This window comes from Colobus angolensis, unplaced genomic scaffold (genome assembly GCF_000951035.1).
Source record: "Colobus angolensis palliatus isolate OR3802 unplaced genomic scaffold, Cang.pa_1.0 Scaffold40, whole genome shotgun sequence".
NCBI classification, from domain to species: domain Eukaryota; kingdom Metazoa; phylum Chordata; class Mammalia; order Primates; family Cercopithecidae; genus Colobus; species Colobus angolensis.
In genome coordinates, this window is record NW_012117377.1 from 2,108,324 (window position 1) to 2,126,493 (window position 18,170).

The 18,170-nt window shown below is 36.7% G+C and overlaps 1 protein-coding gene across 1 annotated transcript in view; it reads left to right on the forward strand.

Annotated features, from left to right (window-relative positions):
- Window positions 1-18,170, forward strand: part of FMN2 (formin 2) — a 396,271-nt gene that overhangs the window by 203,565 nt on the left and 174,536 nt on the right. The window contains exon 10 of the mRNA XM_011955768.1: window positions 4,124-4,185. Coding sequence (XP_011811158.1) covers window positions 4,124-4,185 — 62 coding nt within the window. The remainder of the gene's footprint in view (window positions 1-4,123; window positions 4,186-18,170) is intronic.

The window sequence follows — 18,170 nt, forward strand, 5'->3', positions numbered from 1 at the left end:
TTACATTCCCACCAACAGTGTAAAAGTGTTCCTATTTCTCCACATCCTCTCCAGCACCTGTTGTTTCCTGACTTTGTAATGATCGCCATTCTAACTGGTGTGGGATGGTAGCTCCTTGTGGTTTTGATTTGCATTTCTCTGATGGCTAGTGTCTGTTGGCTGCAGTATTTATATATATTTTTAAGAAAGTGATTAAAACTGCATTGTAAACCTGCAGGGTTTGGATGGGTGTGGGGATTGTAATGAGTCCCGGACAAGGATAGGTGTTACTCTTAAAGCAGCGAGGAGGAAATAAGTGTGAGATATCTGACCTCTAATCTGAAGTATAATCACATTAACGCCTTGCTGAATATTAGAGGATAAAGTAATCTGGACTCAACATTTATCACTGAATTTTCTTTTAAATTTTGGATTTATCTGAAATCTAGTCTTCTGCTTAATCATTTAAATGCAGAGTATAATGAACAAGCCCCAGTAGTTCTATACCAGGCTCTCTTGTTTCATCCCGATGGTTTATCATTCAGGTAAAGGTTCCATCCCTCAGTAGATACAGTTGGAATGGTTTTTTGTTTGTTTTTTTGGTTTGTTTTTTGTTTGTTTGTTTGTTTTTAGATACATGAGGAAGCTAAAACACAAATAGAAAAAAAGTCAACACAAGCACATGTATGTTTATTGTGGCACTATTCACAATAGCAAAGACTTGGAACCAACCCAGATGTCCATCAGTGACAGACTGGATTAAGAAAATGTGGCACATATACACCATGGAATACTATGCAACCATAAAAAAGGATGAGTTCGTGTCCTTTGCAGGGACATGGAAGAAGCTGGAAACCATTATTCTCAGCAAGATTTTCTTGGGCTTGATAACAAGGCTTACTTGAGTAGGAAAGATGTTCTAATAGTTGAATTTATGTGAAAAGTTGACATGTGGAAGTAACATGAAGCAACTACATGTCAGACCCTTTTACTTGTTATTGCCTCTGAGCCCCATGAAAACCCCAAACCAAAACCTGGCTAATATTTTCCATTATTTCCTTGCCCCTTCCCCATAAAGGAACTAAAACTTTAAAAAGTAACTTACTTGAAGTAATGTGGCAGCAAATAAAAATTTAAATTTCAACTTAGTTTAGTTAGATTCCATGTTTTATGTTTGTTCCACATCAGAAAACTGTATCTTGTAAAAATAATATTCCCTAGCCGGGGGGTGGTGGCGGGCGCCTGTGGTCCCAGCTACTCAGGAGGCTGAGGCAGGAGAATGGCGTGAACCTGGGAGGCAGAGCTTGCAGTGAGCCGAGATCGCGCCACCGCACTCCAACCTGGACAACAGAGCCAGATTACATCTCAAAAAAAAATAAAAAATGATAATAATAATAATAAATATTCCCTTTGGAGGAACTATCACCTTGATATAATTTCAATACCCAGGTTCTTTCTTCCTAAACAAGCCTGAAATTTTGGACTTGGAACCAAGAAATTTCTGAGAAGTGTTTTCTTTGAATCTTGTTGCCACCTAAATAAATAAATACATAAATAAGTAAATAAGTAAGTACGTAAGTAAATAAGCAAAAAAATAAAAATAAAAAATGCATTCAGTCATTCTTAGCATGATCTAGAACTCTGATTGTGGTATTCTCTGTGCATTACCAGTTGTCTGCAGACTTTCAAGGCTGGGCTATTCAGCACATTCCCACCCAAATAGCTCCAACTTCAAACCATTATTACTCAAGTAACTGTTAACCCTTCTAGTAAACTAGTGTAATCCCTGATGTATAGGAAACACCTTACATTTGTCGAATACATTTGGGAATGCTTATCTTATTTCCTTGATTTTAGAATTTCATCCATTGAAAATGTACCATTGACCAAAGCACAGATTTTAAGGAAGGGAGCATTGGAAGACACTACTAAACATGTACTAACATAGACATTTTGATCTAAGTCCTGATTTCTGAAATGTTAGCATGTGCTTTTTAAATTGAGGAGGAAGTATGGCACTTCGATAATTTTAATCTTTCCCAAATTACTTCTTTTACCTTTATTTCCTATCTAGAATTTTGATCACTGCATCCATTCATCTGTCAGTATGTAATCTTTCTTTCTTTTTGGCTACAGAAGCATGATTAGATTTTGCCCTGAAAACTGCTCATTCCCATTTGAATTGTGTTAACTTCTCTCGTGCCAACTAGGGGGAAATTATGTGGTGAAACAGTAACAGTGTTGCTTTCCAGTGAGATTTTCTGTGGATGATTAAAAAAATGAGATTTCCTGAGTTAGGACCCTTTGAGAACTTGTTTAAGAGCACATAACGTGTATTAAGATATTCATTATTAAGAATGTTCTTTTGATTTCATGTATATGACATTGCATGAGATGCCTTTCTTAATATTCTTTCAATCTCATGTATATGACATTGCATGAGATAGAAAGATGAGAAACCTCATGATATTCACAAGTAAAGTTGTATGTGGGGAAAACTTGTGGGAATAATAGTATGGTTTAAAATGATGGATAAAGTCATAGGACAATTGTGTAGTTTATGAGCTTTGAATTGATCATGAACAATTTTATTGGGTTTCTTTGCCTTGTTCTGGGGATGAAATCTGACACCAAGTTGACCCCTCACATTTCCTTTACAGTTTTCTTATCATATAGAGAATTACTGGATTATTAGCTAGCTAATGAATTCCCAAATCAGAAACCTTTGGATTCACTGCAAGATTTTCTTGAAGAGCTAGACCCTGCACAAATTGAAAGAAGATAATTCCATACATAAATTTACTGTTTTTACTCGGGTTTTATGCATTTCTTTACATATTACCACAGCAAAATTATTAGATAATCCCTTTTAATTAATTTTTGAAATACGGTCAAAGGAAGTTGGACTTTGCCTTTACTACTTTGAAACGTTAAAGTTCATGATGTGTTTGCCTTATATGGTCTAAAGAGTAAGATTTGTCAGAGACTCTTAGATATGTATTTCAGATCTAATTTTTTTTTGAAATTGAGATAGTGGATTATTATTAGGGTGGAAGTATCATATTCTACTTGGTACAATATTTTTTTGGTGAATCTGGGCTCTGTTCCCAGCTCCAAATCCAAATGCTAAATTACCTAGTTTAGTTTTCTCATCCATCCTATACTTCCATTTCCCACTTGTCTTTTTAAATTCTTTCTTGGGGTTTTGCCAGAGTCAACTAGAAAATGTCTCATGTGAAACTTTGAGAGAAGAGACATTGTAAAATGCCTCTGTTATCGAAATAAATATATCCAGTTTGTGATTATTCACTTGGCGATTTTTGTCCCGGAAATTTTTAACCCCCCAAGAGCTTCACTGGCTACTTGGCACAAATTCTATGAAGGCAAATTCACCTTGTTTCTACCAGATATCCATGTAGAAAATGCAGAATGATTTGTATTAACCTACGCCTAAACCAAATAATAAAGCATACCTACTCCAAAATACAGTACAAATTTCCCCAGGCAACAAATGCATAAAGAAAATATTGCTGTTTTGTCTATGATCTATCCTGCTTCTTCCTTGTGTAACCGTGGGTAGTATATATTTTAAGGATGGATTTTTAAGGTAGGATCTGTGCTAATATCACTACCAATATAAAAGAGTCATCCTTTGATTATAATATTTTGAGGAATTATAACAGGAAATGCACCCATCATTTTTATACTAAGTCTATCCATTTAATGATTAGATTTCACCTTTGTCAAATGTTCTAGATAAACTGGCAAATTTAAACGTATATTGGTATAAAACTGGGATGTAGCACTCACCAGAGTGATTTGCTTACTTTGCTGGTATGAAGCAGATTTTTCAAATTCATTCAGTTGGGCTCTGAAAAACAGACCTCACAGTTTCTCTCTGACCTTTGCCTGGGCCATTTTCATGGGATTTAGTATTTGTGGAGCAAGTGAAAGCTTTAACACTTGACACCTGGCCCAGTGAAATTCCTGCTGCAGGCTTTGCAGTGGGGGCAAGGGGAAACATTGAAGTTAAAGCCCCTACTTCCTCTGGCTGCTGGCCCATGAGCCTGCTGCCTGAGATGGTCACACATCTTTGCACAGGTGGCTGATGGCAATTTATATTCTTCTTTTTTTTTTTCCACAGCTGTTGTGAACTTGGATAATTCTGTGGTTGACCTGGAGACCCTTCAAGCTCTCTATGAGAATGTGAGTAATAGAAGGAATTTTATGTGTGAGTATATAATATGTACACAGTACATATCTATGTGCCTCTGTAGGCTCTTTGCTTTAAGGTCCTCTAAAGAAATTCGATCTGAGTGTAGTAAATTTGCCTAAGTAGGCGTTTGTTGCAATACTTTCTAGGAACATATCAAACAAATGTGTGGTTTGAAAAATTGTGAGTAAAATCATGTTGTCTATAAGGTAATTCATGATTTTTTTAAATTTAAATAATAATCAGTACTGATGTGGGGGCTAATTTGAGCCAAGCATTGTTCTGTGCACTACACACACACACACATACACACACACACACAGATACACACACTCACATACACTTAAAATTTTAAAATATTTAATTGAAAAAGATTGAATACATTCCAGGTGTATGTGTTGAATATATTCTTGCTGATTTGATATACACATTGATTACCACAATCAGATTAACACATCCATCACCACCCATGCTTAGATATAAGATCTCTACAAGTTACTCATCTTATAACTGAAAGTTTGTACCTTTTGACCAGTATCTCCGTATTTTCCCTACCTCCCACCCCTGGGCAACCACCATTATGCTCTCTGTTTCTATGAGTTCAAGTTTTTTAGATTCCTTATTTTTCTTTCTGTGTCTAGCTTATTTCACTTAGCATAATGCCCTCCAGGTTCGTCCATGATGTTGCCAGTGGCAGGATTGCTTTCTTTTTTGTGGCTGAATAATATTCCACTGTGTATATGTACCACATTTTCTTTATCCATTCATCTGTTGATGGACACTTTGATTGGTTTTATATCTTGTCTCTTATGAGTAGTGCTGCAGTGAACATGAAAGTACAGATATCTCTTGAACATACTTTTCATTTCCTTTGGATGGATATCCAGAAATAGAATTGCTGGATCATATGGTAGTTCTGTCTTTAATATTCTGAGCAACACCTACACTGCTTTTGATAATGGCTGTACCAATTTACATTCCTACCAACAGTGTTCCAGGGCTCCCTTTTCTCCTCATCTTCACCAACACCTGCTATCTCTCTCCTAGTAGCCATGCCAACAGATGTGAAGTCATAGCTCACTGTGGTTTTGGTTTGCATTTCTCTGATGAACGGTGATCAAATTGCTATTATGATCACCCCTGTTTTACATGAGGAAAGTTGGAGTGGTTAGATGACTGACTTAGGGGCACATAGCTAGTGATGTAGTATAGCTGGGATTTAGTTCATTCTGCCTCTGTTTCTCTATACTGCTATGGTTTATTTCACTAAGTGGCAGGACATTTAGCTTTTCTTTTATGTAGTACTTTTCATTTTTTTACAAAGGTGGTAGGAAAAGGGAGTAAGGTATTGGAGGAGAATAACCATAGCACGATACATTTAGTGCCATTGGGAAGTGCGATATGCGATGTCTTTAGCTGGAACATGATATTAAATAATATTGATTCAAGTCGTAATAAAGCAGGTTGTTTTCAGTGCTTTTGATTATATGTAAAGTCTCAGTATGGTCCCATTTTGGGTCTAATATCTTTGAGTGCTTTTTTTTATTTTTTAAACTTTATTTCTGTTCTTGCCTTTGATCTGCCTGGTATTTAAACCTCTGCTCTTTGGGGCATGGCCTTAGTTGGTCCTTGATTTTTCTGTCTCAAGTCAAATAATTCTTGGCTCTGGGGAGACCCATGTGGTGGGCAGAATGCAGACTCTGTTCCTAGATTACTCCCTTGAGGACTGTGTGTTCAACCTGCTCATCCACTCTTGAGTTTGGTTCTTTTTAAACATGTGTTATATGGTGCTCTCACCTGTGAGACTGAGACCGATGTAAGACAAAATATTTCTCATGGTGCATTGTACAGAATCTGTGGGCTGAGTGTAGAATTGGTACCCATTAAGCATGGTGAACATAAGCATTCTGTGAAACTGAGTCATAAACAAAGATTGAGAGGGAAGGTTTGAGTGATTTATTATATAATTGTCACTATGCAAAGGGAAAACTGGAAAAAGTAAATCATATATTTAGTATATTTATGTTCCAGTGAAATTGGTATTTAAAATATAACCATTGGGAGGTACAGAGAGTTTTCGTTTCTCTTGAACCTTTCATACTAACCCTCTTCCAACCAGGAGGGCTGTATGGAAGAAATGAGGAAATAGTAGAGGGAAGTAATTTCTTCAGCAGGTCATAATGATTTAAGATGTTGGTGTGTGTGTATCTATCTATCTTGCACATATATATTACATATATACATTTGTATTCATGGTATGTGTGTGTATCTATACATGTGTATGTGTATCTAGGAATGAATGTGTTATTTAAACTTGATGTATTCATGGGTAGAAATGTATCCAGAAAATTGAAGACAACTATATGAGGGATGTTTATTTTATGCTGATTTATAATATTTTATTTGGGCTGGGTGCGGTGCCTCATGCCTGTAATCCCAGCACTTTGGGGGGCCAAGGCAGGCGGATCACGAGGTCAGGAGTCCAAGACCAGCCTGGCCAACATGGTGACACCCCATCTCTACTGAAAATACAAACATAAGCCAGACATGGTGGCCTGGGCACCTGTAATCCCAGCTACTCGGGAGGCTAAGGCAGGAGAATTGCTTGAATCTGGGAGGCAGAGGTTGCTGTGAGCCGAGATTGCGTCACTGCACTCCAGCCTGGTGACAGGGTGAGACTCCGTCTCAGGAAAAAAAAAAAAGAATATTTTGTATGGGAGTATTTAGCCTTTCAAAGTAAAGTAATTTCACAAAATATAAATTTATGACTCAGGACAAACTACATAGCTACCCAGAATGTTATCTTACTTCATGAAAGTAGAACAAGTACTGTCTTTGTTTGGGCTGCTGTCATGGAATACCATAGCCTAAGTGGCTTATGAAATTTATTTCTCGCAGTTTTGGAGACTGAGAATTCCAACACTGGCAGATTTGGGATCTGGTGAGGGCCCTCTTCCAGGTCACAGATTGTGATGTTCTTGTGTAACCTCACATGGTAGAAGGGACAAGGGGGCTGCTTGAGGTCTCTTTTACAAGGGCACTAATCTCATTCATGAGGGCTCTGCTTTCATGACCTAATTGCTTCCAAAAGGCCCTACCTTAATACCATCATCCTGGGCATAAGGTTTCAACCTGTGGAATTGGGGGTGGGGCGTAAACAGTCAGTGTATAGTATACCAGCTAGCACTGGTTAAACTTGTGGTTTTTTAAAAATTTTTGTTGCTGCTGCTGTTCTTAAACTTTAATGTTCATCGTGTCAAGGGAATAATTATTTTGTGAGAGGGTGATTCACAATTATTAGTTTAAGTAGTATCAGGTTAGCCCTCTGCAGTACAGGAACTTGAAGAATCCGTTACAAACAATAACAGGTCATTGTACATACTTTATATGCCGATAATACATATATGCAAATTCCTGATCAATAACTATTAAAAAATGAGTCCTGGGAAGGCAAAAATAGTTGTTTTATCCACAGCAGTATCTCCAGAACCTAGAGTTAAGTAGTACTTGGCACAGTTCTTCCCTAAATGTCCTGTATATCAGGGGTCCTCAACCCCTAGGCCAAGGATCAGTACCATTCTGTGGCCTGTTAGGAACTGGGCCACACAGCAGAAGGTGAGCCACTGGTGAGCAAGCATTACTGCCTGAGCTCCACCTCCTGTTGGATCTGTGGTGGCATTTGCTTATCATAGGAGCTAGGAGTGCAAATCCTGCTGTGAACTGCACATGCACGGGATCTAGGTTGCATGCTCTTTATGAGAATCTAATGCCTGATGATCTGAGGTGGAACAATTTCATCACCAAACCATACCCCCAACCCCAGGTCTGTGGAAAAGTTGTCATCCAGAAAACTGGTCCCTGGTGCCAAAAAGGTTAGGGACTGCTGCAGTCTATGTAAGACATTGTTGAAATCTTATAGTGTTCCTTTCTTCCTTTCCTGGGAATTTCCCACTTTTTGCTTTACATTATCTTTATGTATGCATATGTCTTATCTTCTCACATAACTACAAATTCCTTATTAGTTGAAATTTTTTTTTTTTTTTTTTTGAGACAGAGTCTTACTCTGTCACCCAAGTTGGAGTGCAGTGGCATGATCTTGGCTCACTGCAACCTCTGCCTCCCAGGTTCAAGTGATTCTCATGCCCCAGCCTCCAGAATAGCTGAGATTACAGGCGCCCACCACCACACCTGGCTAATTTTTGTATTTTTAGGAGAGACTGGGTTTCACCGTGTTGGCTCGGCTGGTCTCGAACTCCTGACCTCAGGTGATCCAGCCGCCTCAACCTTACTGATTGCTGGAATGACAGGGGTGCTGTCACTGCACATGACCTGAATTTTTATATTCCATATTGAACATAATTGTTTGTATAAAACATTCATAATAATTACTACTTAATTAAACAATGACCTGAGAATAGCAATGTTTTCCTCTTGGTATCATTTTATAATTGAAAGAAATGAAAATGTTTAATGTTATTATTTACATTTCAAATGTTCTGCTTTTTTAAAACATCAGTATAAAAGGAAACCTGGCTTTCTTAAAAATAAGGTAGTTTCAGAAATATTTCTGCAGAGACTCAGAAGTGATACCTTTACCATGGACAGAGCTAACCATTGCTATCCCAGCAAGAATCTGATCAGGTTATGTGTAATTTTTCAAACAATGGTTTAAATTCAAACAGTGACATTCTATTTTAGGGCAAACTGAGTAGATTTGTTTCCTTCTTGTTGATGTAATTTCAGACATGATTGCCCCAGGAGCTCCTTGAATTGCTAAGGAAGCTCTTCCCATTTCCCAAGTTACTTTGAATCTTTTGAGTGTCCGCTGGACTGAAAAGAAACTTGAGCTTCCTTTTCTCAGTTTATGCTACATAATGCATACCGTGATGAACCCAAGATGGACCTAAGATTACAGAACTAGTTGTAGTTTATTTTTTGGTGCACAAAGCAGAACAAGTTTTTCCATGTTTTCAGTTGCTAATAGACTGCATGTTTATGCATGACTAATGGGAATAAGGCAGCATGCTGTATGAGGGCACATCTGTGGCGTACCTTGGCTGGAGGCCTTCCTACTTCCTGCAGACTCTCCCCATACTTTATAGCTATATAATAGTTCGATTAAAACAGGCCACGATTTCATTTCCACATGACATGAGTATGTGTTTGCATGTTCTGTCCCTCCTCTATCACCCCAAATCACACAAGGGTATACCAGAAGTTGTAGTTCCAACTGCATGAAACCAATATGGTTGCTATTACTAAGGGGACTGTGATTCAGACTACCTCTTTTCATTCATACTGTATCAGGTAAGGGAAGTCTAGGAACCAAGTGTAACTATAATAGAAGTTTTATATGCTTTCTGTGCTATTTCATTCCATTAAATGACTGCTGAATGAATGAGCCGTTTGAAATGGGAGCTCAGGACGGTAGAATGTTTAGGCAACATGGGATGCCGCCTTCTTTTCCATGCATTCTCCTAGATTCCCAACTCACAAATATAGGAACATTAAGCCATCTGATTTGTATTTACCATTGTTTCCTCATTTGTCACTACCATTTTCTCTTTATCTAAAAAATTCTAAGACAATCTCTGTACCCGCCTCTGATGTTCCAATCAAAGAGCTCTTCTCACTTTGTGCTAGTTTCTTTCTCCCATCCCTCCTTGCTTATAGCATGCTCAGATGCCCATCAAACTGAAATGAAAACAAAATAAAGAGACATATATAACTTACCTTGTTTTACTGATTATTTCTTTCATTGAAAAATATTTCTAGAAAGCTAACTGTCATGCAGTTTGCTAAGATCAGTGCTAGGTAGTATATTAGGCACATGCATATTTGGAATGGCTTTTTCTCTTGGATGTTGCTTTTTATCAGTATGAAATATTCTTCTTCACTTTGGTAATACTCTTTGTCTTGAAGTTTGTTTTAACTGATATTTAAATAGCTATTCTATTCTTTTGATACTTACTGTTTGCATGTTTTCTTTTCTAGTTCTATCTGTGTGGTTTCAACTTTCCTGTGTCTTTGTGTTTGAATTGCATCTCTCATAGACAGCATGCATTTGGGTCTATGTTTTTTATTCATTGTAATAATCTTTACTTTCTTGGAGCATTTAGATTGTCAACATTTATTGTAATTATTGTTACAGTTGGATTTAGGTGTGTCATTTTTTTGTCCCTCTAATTCTTCTTTTCTACCTTATTATTTACATGGGATTTTTTGCTTTGTTTTTAATTTTATTTCTATTGCTTTTTTTTTTAGCTGCACCTCTTTGTGTTATGTATTTTTCAGTTGTTCTAAGAATCACAATGTATATTCCTAACCTTTTATACTCTACTTAGATGGAATTTTCATATAAAATATAGAAACCTTCACTCCATATATGGCTTTTTGCTGCCTCTCCTGCTCCATTTAATGATTTTGTTGTGATGTGAGTAGCATCTGTATGTGATTATATTTTAAATAATTAAACGTTTAAATATAGATTTTTTTTTACATTTAGCTACATTTCCCCCATTTCTGAAGCTCTTCCTTTGTTAAGACCAAGTTTCCCTCCAGTATCATTTTATATCATTTTTCTTCTGCCTAAGGAAGTATCTGCAATATATTTTGAAAACACATCTTTTCAGTGATGAATTTTCTTAATTTTCTTTCATATTAGAATGTTTTAATCTCACCTTCATTTTTTGAAGGACATTTTAAAATTGGATATAGAAGTCTGGGTTGACAATTTTTTTCTTTCAGCATAATGAAGATATCCCAATTACCTCTGATCTACCTTGTCTCTGATGATAGGTCTGCCATCATCATTACTTTGTATTAATATATAAATTGTCATTTTTCCCCCTCTGCTGCCTTTAGGGTTTTCTTTTTATTGGGTTTTAATCAGTTTTATTATAATATAAGTAGTCATGGCTTTCTTGTATTCTGATTGAGTTTGATGGACTTACTGATTATAATTATGATTTTTCACCACATTTGAGAGTTTTTCCATCTTTCGTCCTTCAACCTGAAAATATTCTTTTGTACTCTGTGCTCCCAGTTTCTCTCCTCTCTGGTTTACTAATGACACACATGTTACATCTTGAGTACTTTTTCTCAAGTCCCTGAGATTTTGTTCATTAGATTGTCCATCATTTTTTTCTTTCTGTTTATCATATTGTGTACTTTCACTGATTCTTTCTTTTGCCATCTTTATTCTATTCAACCTCTCAAATGAAAACATTTTATTTCCAATGTCATAATTTTCACTTCTAGAATTTTCATTAATAGTTCTTTTTTGAGATTCTTTATCTTTGTTAACATTGATAATTTGTATTACAAATTGAATAATTATGTTCAGTTTTTTTAAAAGGCACCTACACACATTTAAAAGATAAACCAGAAGCTAGAAAAAGAAAGTTGCAATACCTGGGCCCTCAGAAAAACAGGACCCAGACTATTGAAAAATTCTTACACTTATCAAGAGACAAGTCCAAAGAAAAATGAACAAAAGATATAACAAGGCAACTCAAAAAAAGTAAACTTGTATGCCCAATAAATACAAGAAAAAGTGTGTATTCTCAATAGTAAGCAAGAAAATGGAAATAAGACATCAGTAAGATACTTTTTCATCTCTAATGAAAAAGTTTGACAGTATCAAATGTTGATGAGCATTTGAAAAAATAATAACTATTATATACTATATTAATACAATTTGGTATAATCTCAATGGAAATCAATTTGCAATGTCTAATATAATTAGTCCAGAAATTCCACCTTAGTCATACATTCTAGGGAAATTCTTTCAAAACCAGTTTTCCAACCATCAGACACATTAATGGGTCCGACACGTGGGTCTAGTCAGATTTGCCTGATATCTAAGTGTAACTATTAGACAAATCAACCTAGGCCAAAAGAATTATGAATATTAGTAATTAGAGTTTCAAGCTACTAAAGTTTAATTTGTTTCACATAAAAAGGTTAGCTGGCACTTTTCCCATACATTTTTATGGTCTATATGGATATAAATATAATGAAAATAAAAATAGGATTATATTACCATTATACAACAATGATATAGAAAGACAATTTCTATATAGAGCAAAATATTTGTTTTTGTTATTCTCTCTATGGCTTAAAAAAAAATCAGAAAATTAAGTAAAAAGAAGTATACTTCCCTTCCCATTCCAGGAAAATAACTGAACTTTTTGTACCTTGAGACTGTGCTCTCCTGCCTCAGATGATCTTTGGGGACCTTGGTTTTTCTTGATCACAAAGAGAATTTGCTTTGTCTTCGTCAAGTGAGAGAGGCTGATTCTAAGAGTTAAAGTGGCTGATGTGCTCAGGTCTTTCTTTCTTCATACAACTTTGAGTTATGGTCTAATGTCCTGTCATTTCATCCTGCAGGACTCTCTTGAGCATTTCTTGCTGTGCAGATCTAGTGATAATAAATTTTTCCAGCTTTAGTATATCTGGAATGTTATAATTTTTCCCTCATAGTCAAAGGATAGTTTTACTGAATATAGAATTATTGGTTGACATTTTATTTTGTTTCAGCACTTTAAATATATCAGACCACTGCCTTCTGGTCTCCCAAATTTGTGACAAGAAACCTGCAGAGATTCTTATTGAGCATTTCTTGTGTGTGACCAGTTGCTTCTTTCTTGCTGATGTCAGTATTCTCTCTTTGACTTTGTCTTTCAAAAGTTTGATTGTAATGTGTCTTGATGTAGGTCTCTTTGGATTAACATCATTTTGAGTTCATTAAGCTTCTTGGATGTTAACGTTCACATCTTTCATCAAATTGGACAAGCTTTCAGCCATTATTTTTTAAAAAATCCTCTCTGTTCCTTTCTCTCTTTTTCTTCTTGGACTTCCATAATGCATATTGGGTCTGCTTGATGGTGTTCCACGGCTTCCTGAGGCTCTCTTCACTTTTCTTCCATTTTTCTTTTTCTGTTCTCTAGACTTGATACTTTCTGATCCATCTTCAAGTTCATGGATTCATTCTTTTGCCTCCTTAAATCTCTCTTTAAATTCTCTTAGTGCATTTTTTAATGTTATTGTAGTTTTCAGTTCTTTTCAGTTATTGTATTTTTCAGCTTCTTTTTGATTTCTTTTCAGGTTTTCTATCTCTTTATTAATATTGCCATTTTGTCTGTACATTGTTTTCTTGGCTTTCTTTCTTTAGTTCTTTGAGCATATTTAAAACAAAATTTACAAATCCTTCCTCTTGACTCTGCTATCAGGTCTTTTTCACGGATAATTTGTATTGATTTATCTTTATCCTTTGAATGGTGCAAACTTTTGTTTCTTTGTATGTCTTGTGATTTTCTTTCTTTTTTATTTTGAAAAGTGGACACTTGAATTTAACAATGTAATTCCGAAAATCACATTCTCCCTCTTCTCAAGGGTTTGCTGAGGTTTTTTTTTTTATTGTTTTTATTTATTGTTTTTTGATTTTTGTAGTTTATCTTTGTGCCAAAGATAAGTTTGAAGTGTAAACTTAAGGTCTTCTCAGGGCATTTTTCAGCCTGCACCTTTCCCTGGGCACACGTGGTCATTTTCTAATTTTCCCGATCTATACAGTTGCTTTTAAATGTCCTCATCTTTAATGTCTGGCTCCCAAAAGGTGGGAAAGATTAAAAGGAATCATGGAAAAAAGAGGGCTCTGGCCGTTTAATCCCCCAGCTGTCACTTCAACCAGATAAGGAGGGGCAACTACAGTGCGGGGACAGAGGCTCAGCAATGGCCTCCTGCTTCTTTGTTTGCACCTGTGTGATCAGAAGCAGTAATCAGGGATCAGAGCACAGATCCTTTATATTTGGAAGGTGAGGGGATTGGGAGGTTGGCTCACTTTGGCTCCTGCAGGCTGCGTGCAGGTTGCTCCAGAAGCACACGCACAGCTGCCTGCCACAGGGCCGGGAGTGGGGGATAGGTAGCTGCTAATCTGCTAAGAGCTGACATTGACCAAAATTAACTGTAATTTAAGCTCCGTGCCTTTCTTTGGAAGTTGTAAGCCCAACAATAGACCCCAAAGTTTCCAACAGATTCTGCTAGTACAATTGTCTAGATGGGGAGATAGATCCCTGATACTTTCTACTCTGCTATCTTCCCAGAATCCTCTCTGGGATTTCTAATTTTTTCATTCATTCTTAATGTATTTTTGTTCATATCATGGAGCATAGTTGTAATAGCAGCTTTTCTAAAGACAATATGAACACCTGGGTCATCTTGAGGTTGGCATCTGTTGATTGTATTTTCCTTTGAGATTTAGTCAGATTTTCCTCATTTTGGCACATTGGATAATTTTGTATCTTTGGCAACATAGTCTGTGTAACTGTATTTAATCATTTCTTTTCATTTAACATTTAAATGAGCTTACTTCTCTCTCTAATACAAGATACACAATCTAGGTGTTGTTGAGAAAGAAACTCATTCATTTTTGAAAGTATGCGTTTCCCAGTATTGTGTTTTTCAAACTGGGTTCAGTGAAACACTATTGTTTTTGTAGTCTATTGTAGAAAACACGTTGCATAATCAAACAGGTGAAAAATAAGTTAATCAAATAAGTTAAAGTTAAAAATAAAATGGCAGAGCCATAGTGTATGTCTAATAATGTGGTAGTTTCCAAGTGGAGGACATTTTAAACTATATTCAATTAAATTATTAATCTAGTGAAAACAATAGTATTACGTGGTTTGGGAAATGCTACTATAGTGCAGTCAAAATAAATCCAGACTTGCAGAAACTTAGCTATTGTAAATGCCAAGGAATGTGTCTATTGTATATTTTTAATTTAACATAGTTACTGTTTTACTTATTACCAAATAATTGCATACATATCCCTTTTATGTATTTCTTCCACTTACACTTTTTCGTGTAAGAATTATTGCATGAGGCCGGGCGCGGTGGCTCAAGCCTGTAATCCCAGCACTTTGGGAGGCCAAGACGGGCGGATCACGAGGTCAGGAGATCGAGACCATCCTGGCTAACACAGTGAAACCCCGTCTCTACTAAAAAATACAAAAAACTAGCCGGGCGAGGTGGCAGGCGCCTGTAGTCCCAGCTACTCGGGAGGCTGAGGCAGGAGAATGGCGTAAACCCGGGAGGCGGAGCTTGCAATGAGCTGAGATCCGGCCACTGCACTCCAGCCTGGGCGACAGAGCAAGACTCCCGTCTCAAAAAAAAAAAAAAAGAATTATTACATGAAAAGGTCATCTTAATAGTGTAGCATAATTATTGTAATAGGATATAAACCATTATAAGGTCAGCATAATTGTTTTAAAGTCATTAGTTATACAGTTTTCTAGAATAGATATGCTTGTAAGGTTTTTTGTTGTTGTTGTTGTTGTTTTTCGTTTTTTTGTTTTGTTTTTTGAGATGAAATCTCACTCTGTAACCCAGGCTGGAATACAGTGACGCAGTCTCGGCTCACTGCAACCTCCACCTCCTGGTTCAAGTGATTCTCCTGCCTCAACCTCCTGAGTAGCTGGGATTACAGGCACGTACCGCCATGCCCAGCTAATTTTTGTATTTTTAGTAGAGATGGTGTTTCACTATGTTGGCCAGGCTGGTCTCGGACTCCTGACCTCATGATCCACCCCCATCAGCCTCCCAAAGTGCTGGAATTACAGGCGTGAGCCACCGCGCATGGCTGCTTATAGTTTTTTTTTTAATCCATTTTAATTTTAGATTCAAGGGATACATGACAGGTTTGTTACAAGGGCATATTGAGTGGGGCTGAGGTTTGGGCTTCTGTTAATCCCATAACCCAGAAGCTGAACATGGTATCCAACAGGAAGTTTTTCAGCCCTTGTTCCTCTCCCTGCCTCCTTTTGGAGTCCCCAGTTTCTACCCATCTTTATGTGAACCCAAGATTTAGCTCCTACTTGTAAGTGAGAACAGGTGATATTAGATTTTCTGTTTCTGCGTATGGAGTAACACTCTCTAGCTGCATCCGTGTTTCTGCAAAGGACATGACTTCATTCTTTTTATGGTGTTGTGGCATTCCATGGGTTATATGTATCACATTTTCTTTATCCAGTCCACTGTTGATGGACGTCTAGGTTTATTCCATGTCTTTGCTATTGCAGATAGTGCTGTGATGAACATATGAGTGCCTGTGTCTTTTTGGTAGAATGATTTATTTTCCTTTGAATATATACCCACTAATGGCATTGCTGGATTGAATGGCATTTCTATTTTTAGTTCATTGGGAAATCTCCAAACTGCTCTCCACAGTGGCTGGACTAGTTTGCATTCCCACCAACAGTGTGTAAGCATTTCCTTGTCTTCACAACCTCTGTGACACCTGTTATTTTTTGACATTTTAGTAATAGCCATTCTCACTGGTGTGAGACGACATCTCATTATGGTTTTGATTTGTATCTCTCTGGTGTTTAGTCATGCTGAGCACTTTTTCTTATGTTTGTTTGCTGCTTGTTATCATCTTTTGAGAAATGTCTGTTCTTGTCCTTTGCCACTTTTTAATGAGGTTGTTTCCTTTTTTTCTTGTTGATTCATTTAAATCCCTTATAGATTCTGGATATTAGTCCTTTGTCAGATGCATAGTTTGCAGATATTTTCTCCCATTCTGGAGGTTATCTGTTTATTCTTGTCGAGAGTTTCTTCTGTTGTGCAGAAGCTCCTTGGTTTAATTGTCTCATTTCTCTATTTTTGGTTTTGTTGCGTTTGTTTTTAGCGTTTCATCATAAATTGTTTGCCTAGACCCAATACTTGTCTAAAAGAGTATTTCCTAGCTTTTCTTCCAGAGTTTTTATAGTTTGAGGTCTTACTTTTAAGTTTTTAATCCATCTTGAGTTAATTTTTATATATGGTGAGAGTTAGTGGTCCAGTTTCATTCTTCTGCATATGGTTAGCCAGTTTTCACAAACCATTGATTGAATAGGGAGTCCTTTCTCCATTGTTTATTTCTGCTGACTTTGTCAAAGATGAGTTGGTTGTAGGTGTGTGAAACTTTATTTCAAGGGTCTCTATTCTAATCCATTTGTCTGTGTGTCTATTTTTGTACCATGCTGTTTTGGTAACTGTAGCCTTGTAGTATAGTTAGAAGCCCAGTAATATGATGCCTCTGGCTTTGTTGTTTTTACTTAGGATTATCTTGGCTATTTGGGCTTTTTTTTTTTTTTTTGGTTTCATGTGAATTTTAGAAGTTTTTACTAATTCTGTGAAAAATTATGTTGGTAATTTGGTAGGAATACCATTGAATCAGTAGATTGCTTTGGGCAGTATGGACATTTTAATGATATTCTTCCAACCCATTAGCATGGAATGCTTTTCAGTTTGTGTCATCTATGATTTCTTTCAGCAGTGTTTCGTAGTTCTCCTCATAGAGATCTTTCACCTTCTTGGTATTCCTAGGTATTTTATTTATTTGTTTATTTATTTATTGTGGCTATTAGGTGCATGTTTAGTTTTTTAAATATTCTGTGTTAAAGGGAAAAAAATCAATGTGAGGGAAAGGATGTTGCCCAGGATGGTGGGCACAATTTTAAATATGGTTGTTATTTGAAAAATGACATTTGAACTAGGAATTGCGGGAGATGAGGAAGAGAAGCCATGTGTAAATCTAAGAGACCATATCATGCCTGAAGTGTGAGCAAGAAAATCTAAGAGACCATATCATGCCTGAAGTGTGAGCAAGTCTGATATATTCAGGGAACAGCTGGAAGTCCACACAGCTGAAATGGCACAAGGGAGGGGAACATTGTAGAAGTTACTTAGAGATAAATTGGTGGGGACTAGCCCCTCTAGGGACTTGTAGAACTTTGTAAGACTTTAACTTTTTCTCTGAGTAAAATGGGAAGTGAGCACAGAGTTTTGGCTAGAGGATTCATGTTGTAAAGTTTGTCCAACTCACCTTATTTTGTTGTCGTTCTGTTTTTTTGTTTGTTTCAGGCTTTTAGCAGGCTGACACCATGGTTTTTAGTTTCATGTGTAGTGATAAGTAGAAAAGAGGGATGAGGAAGGG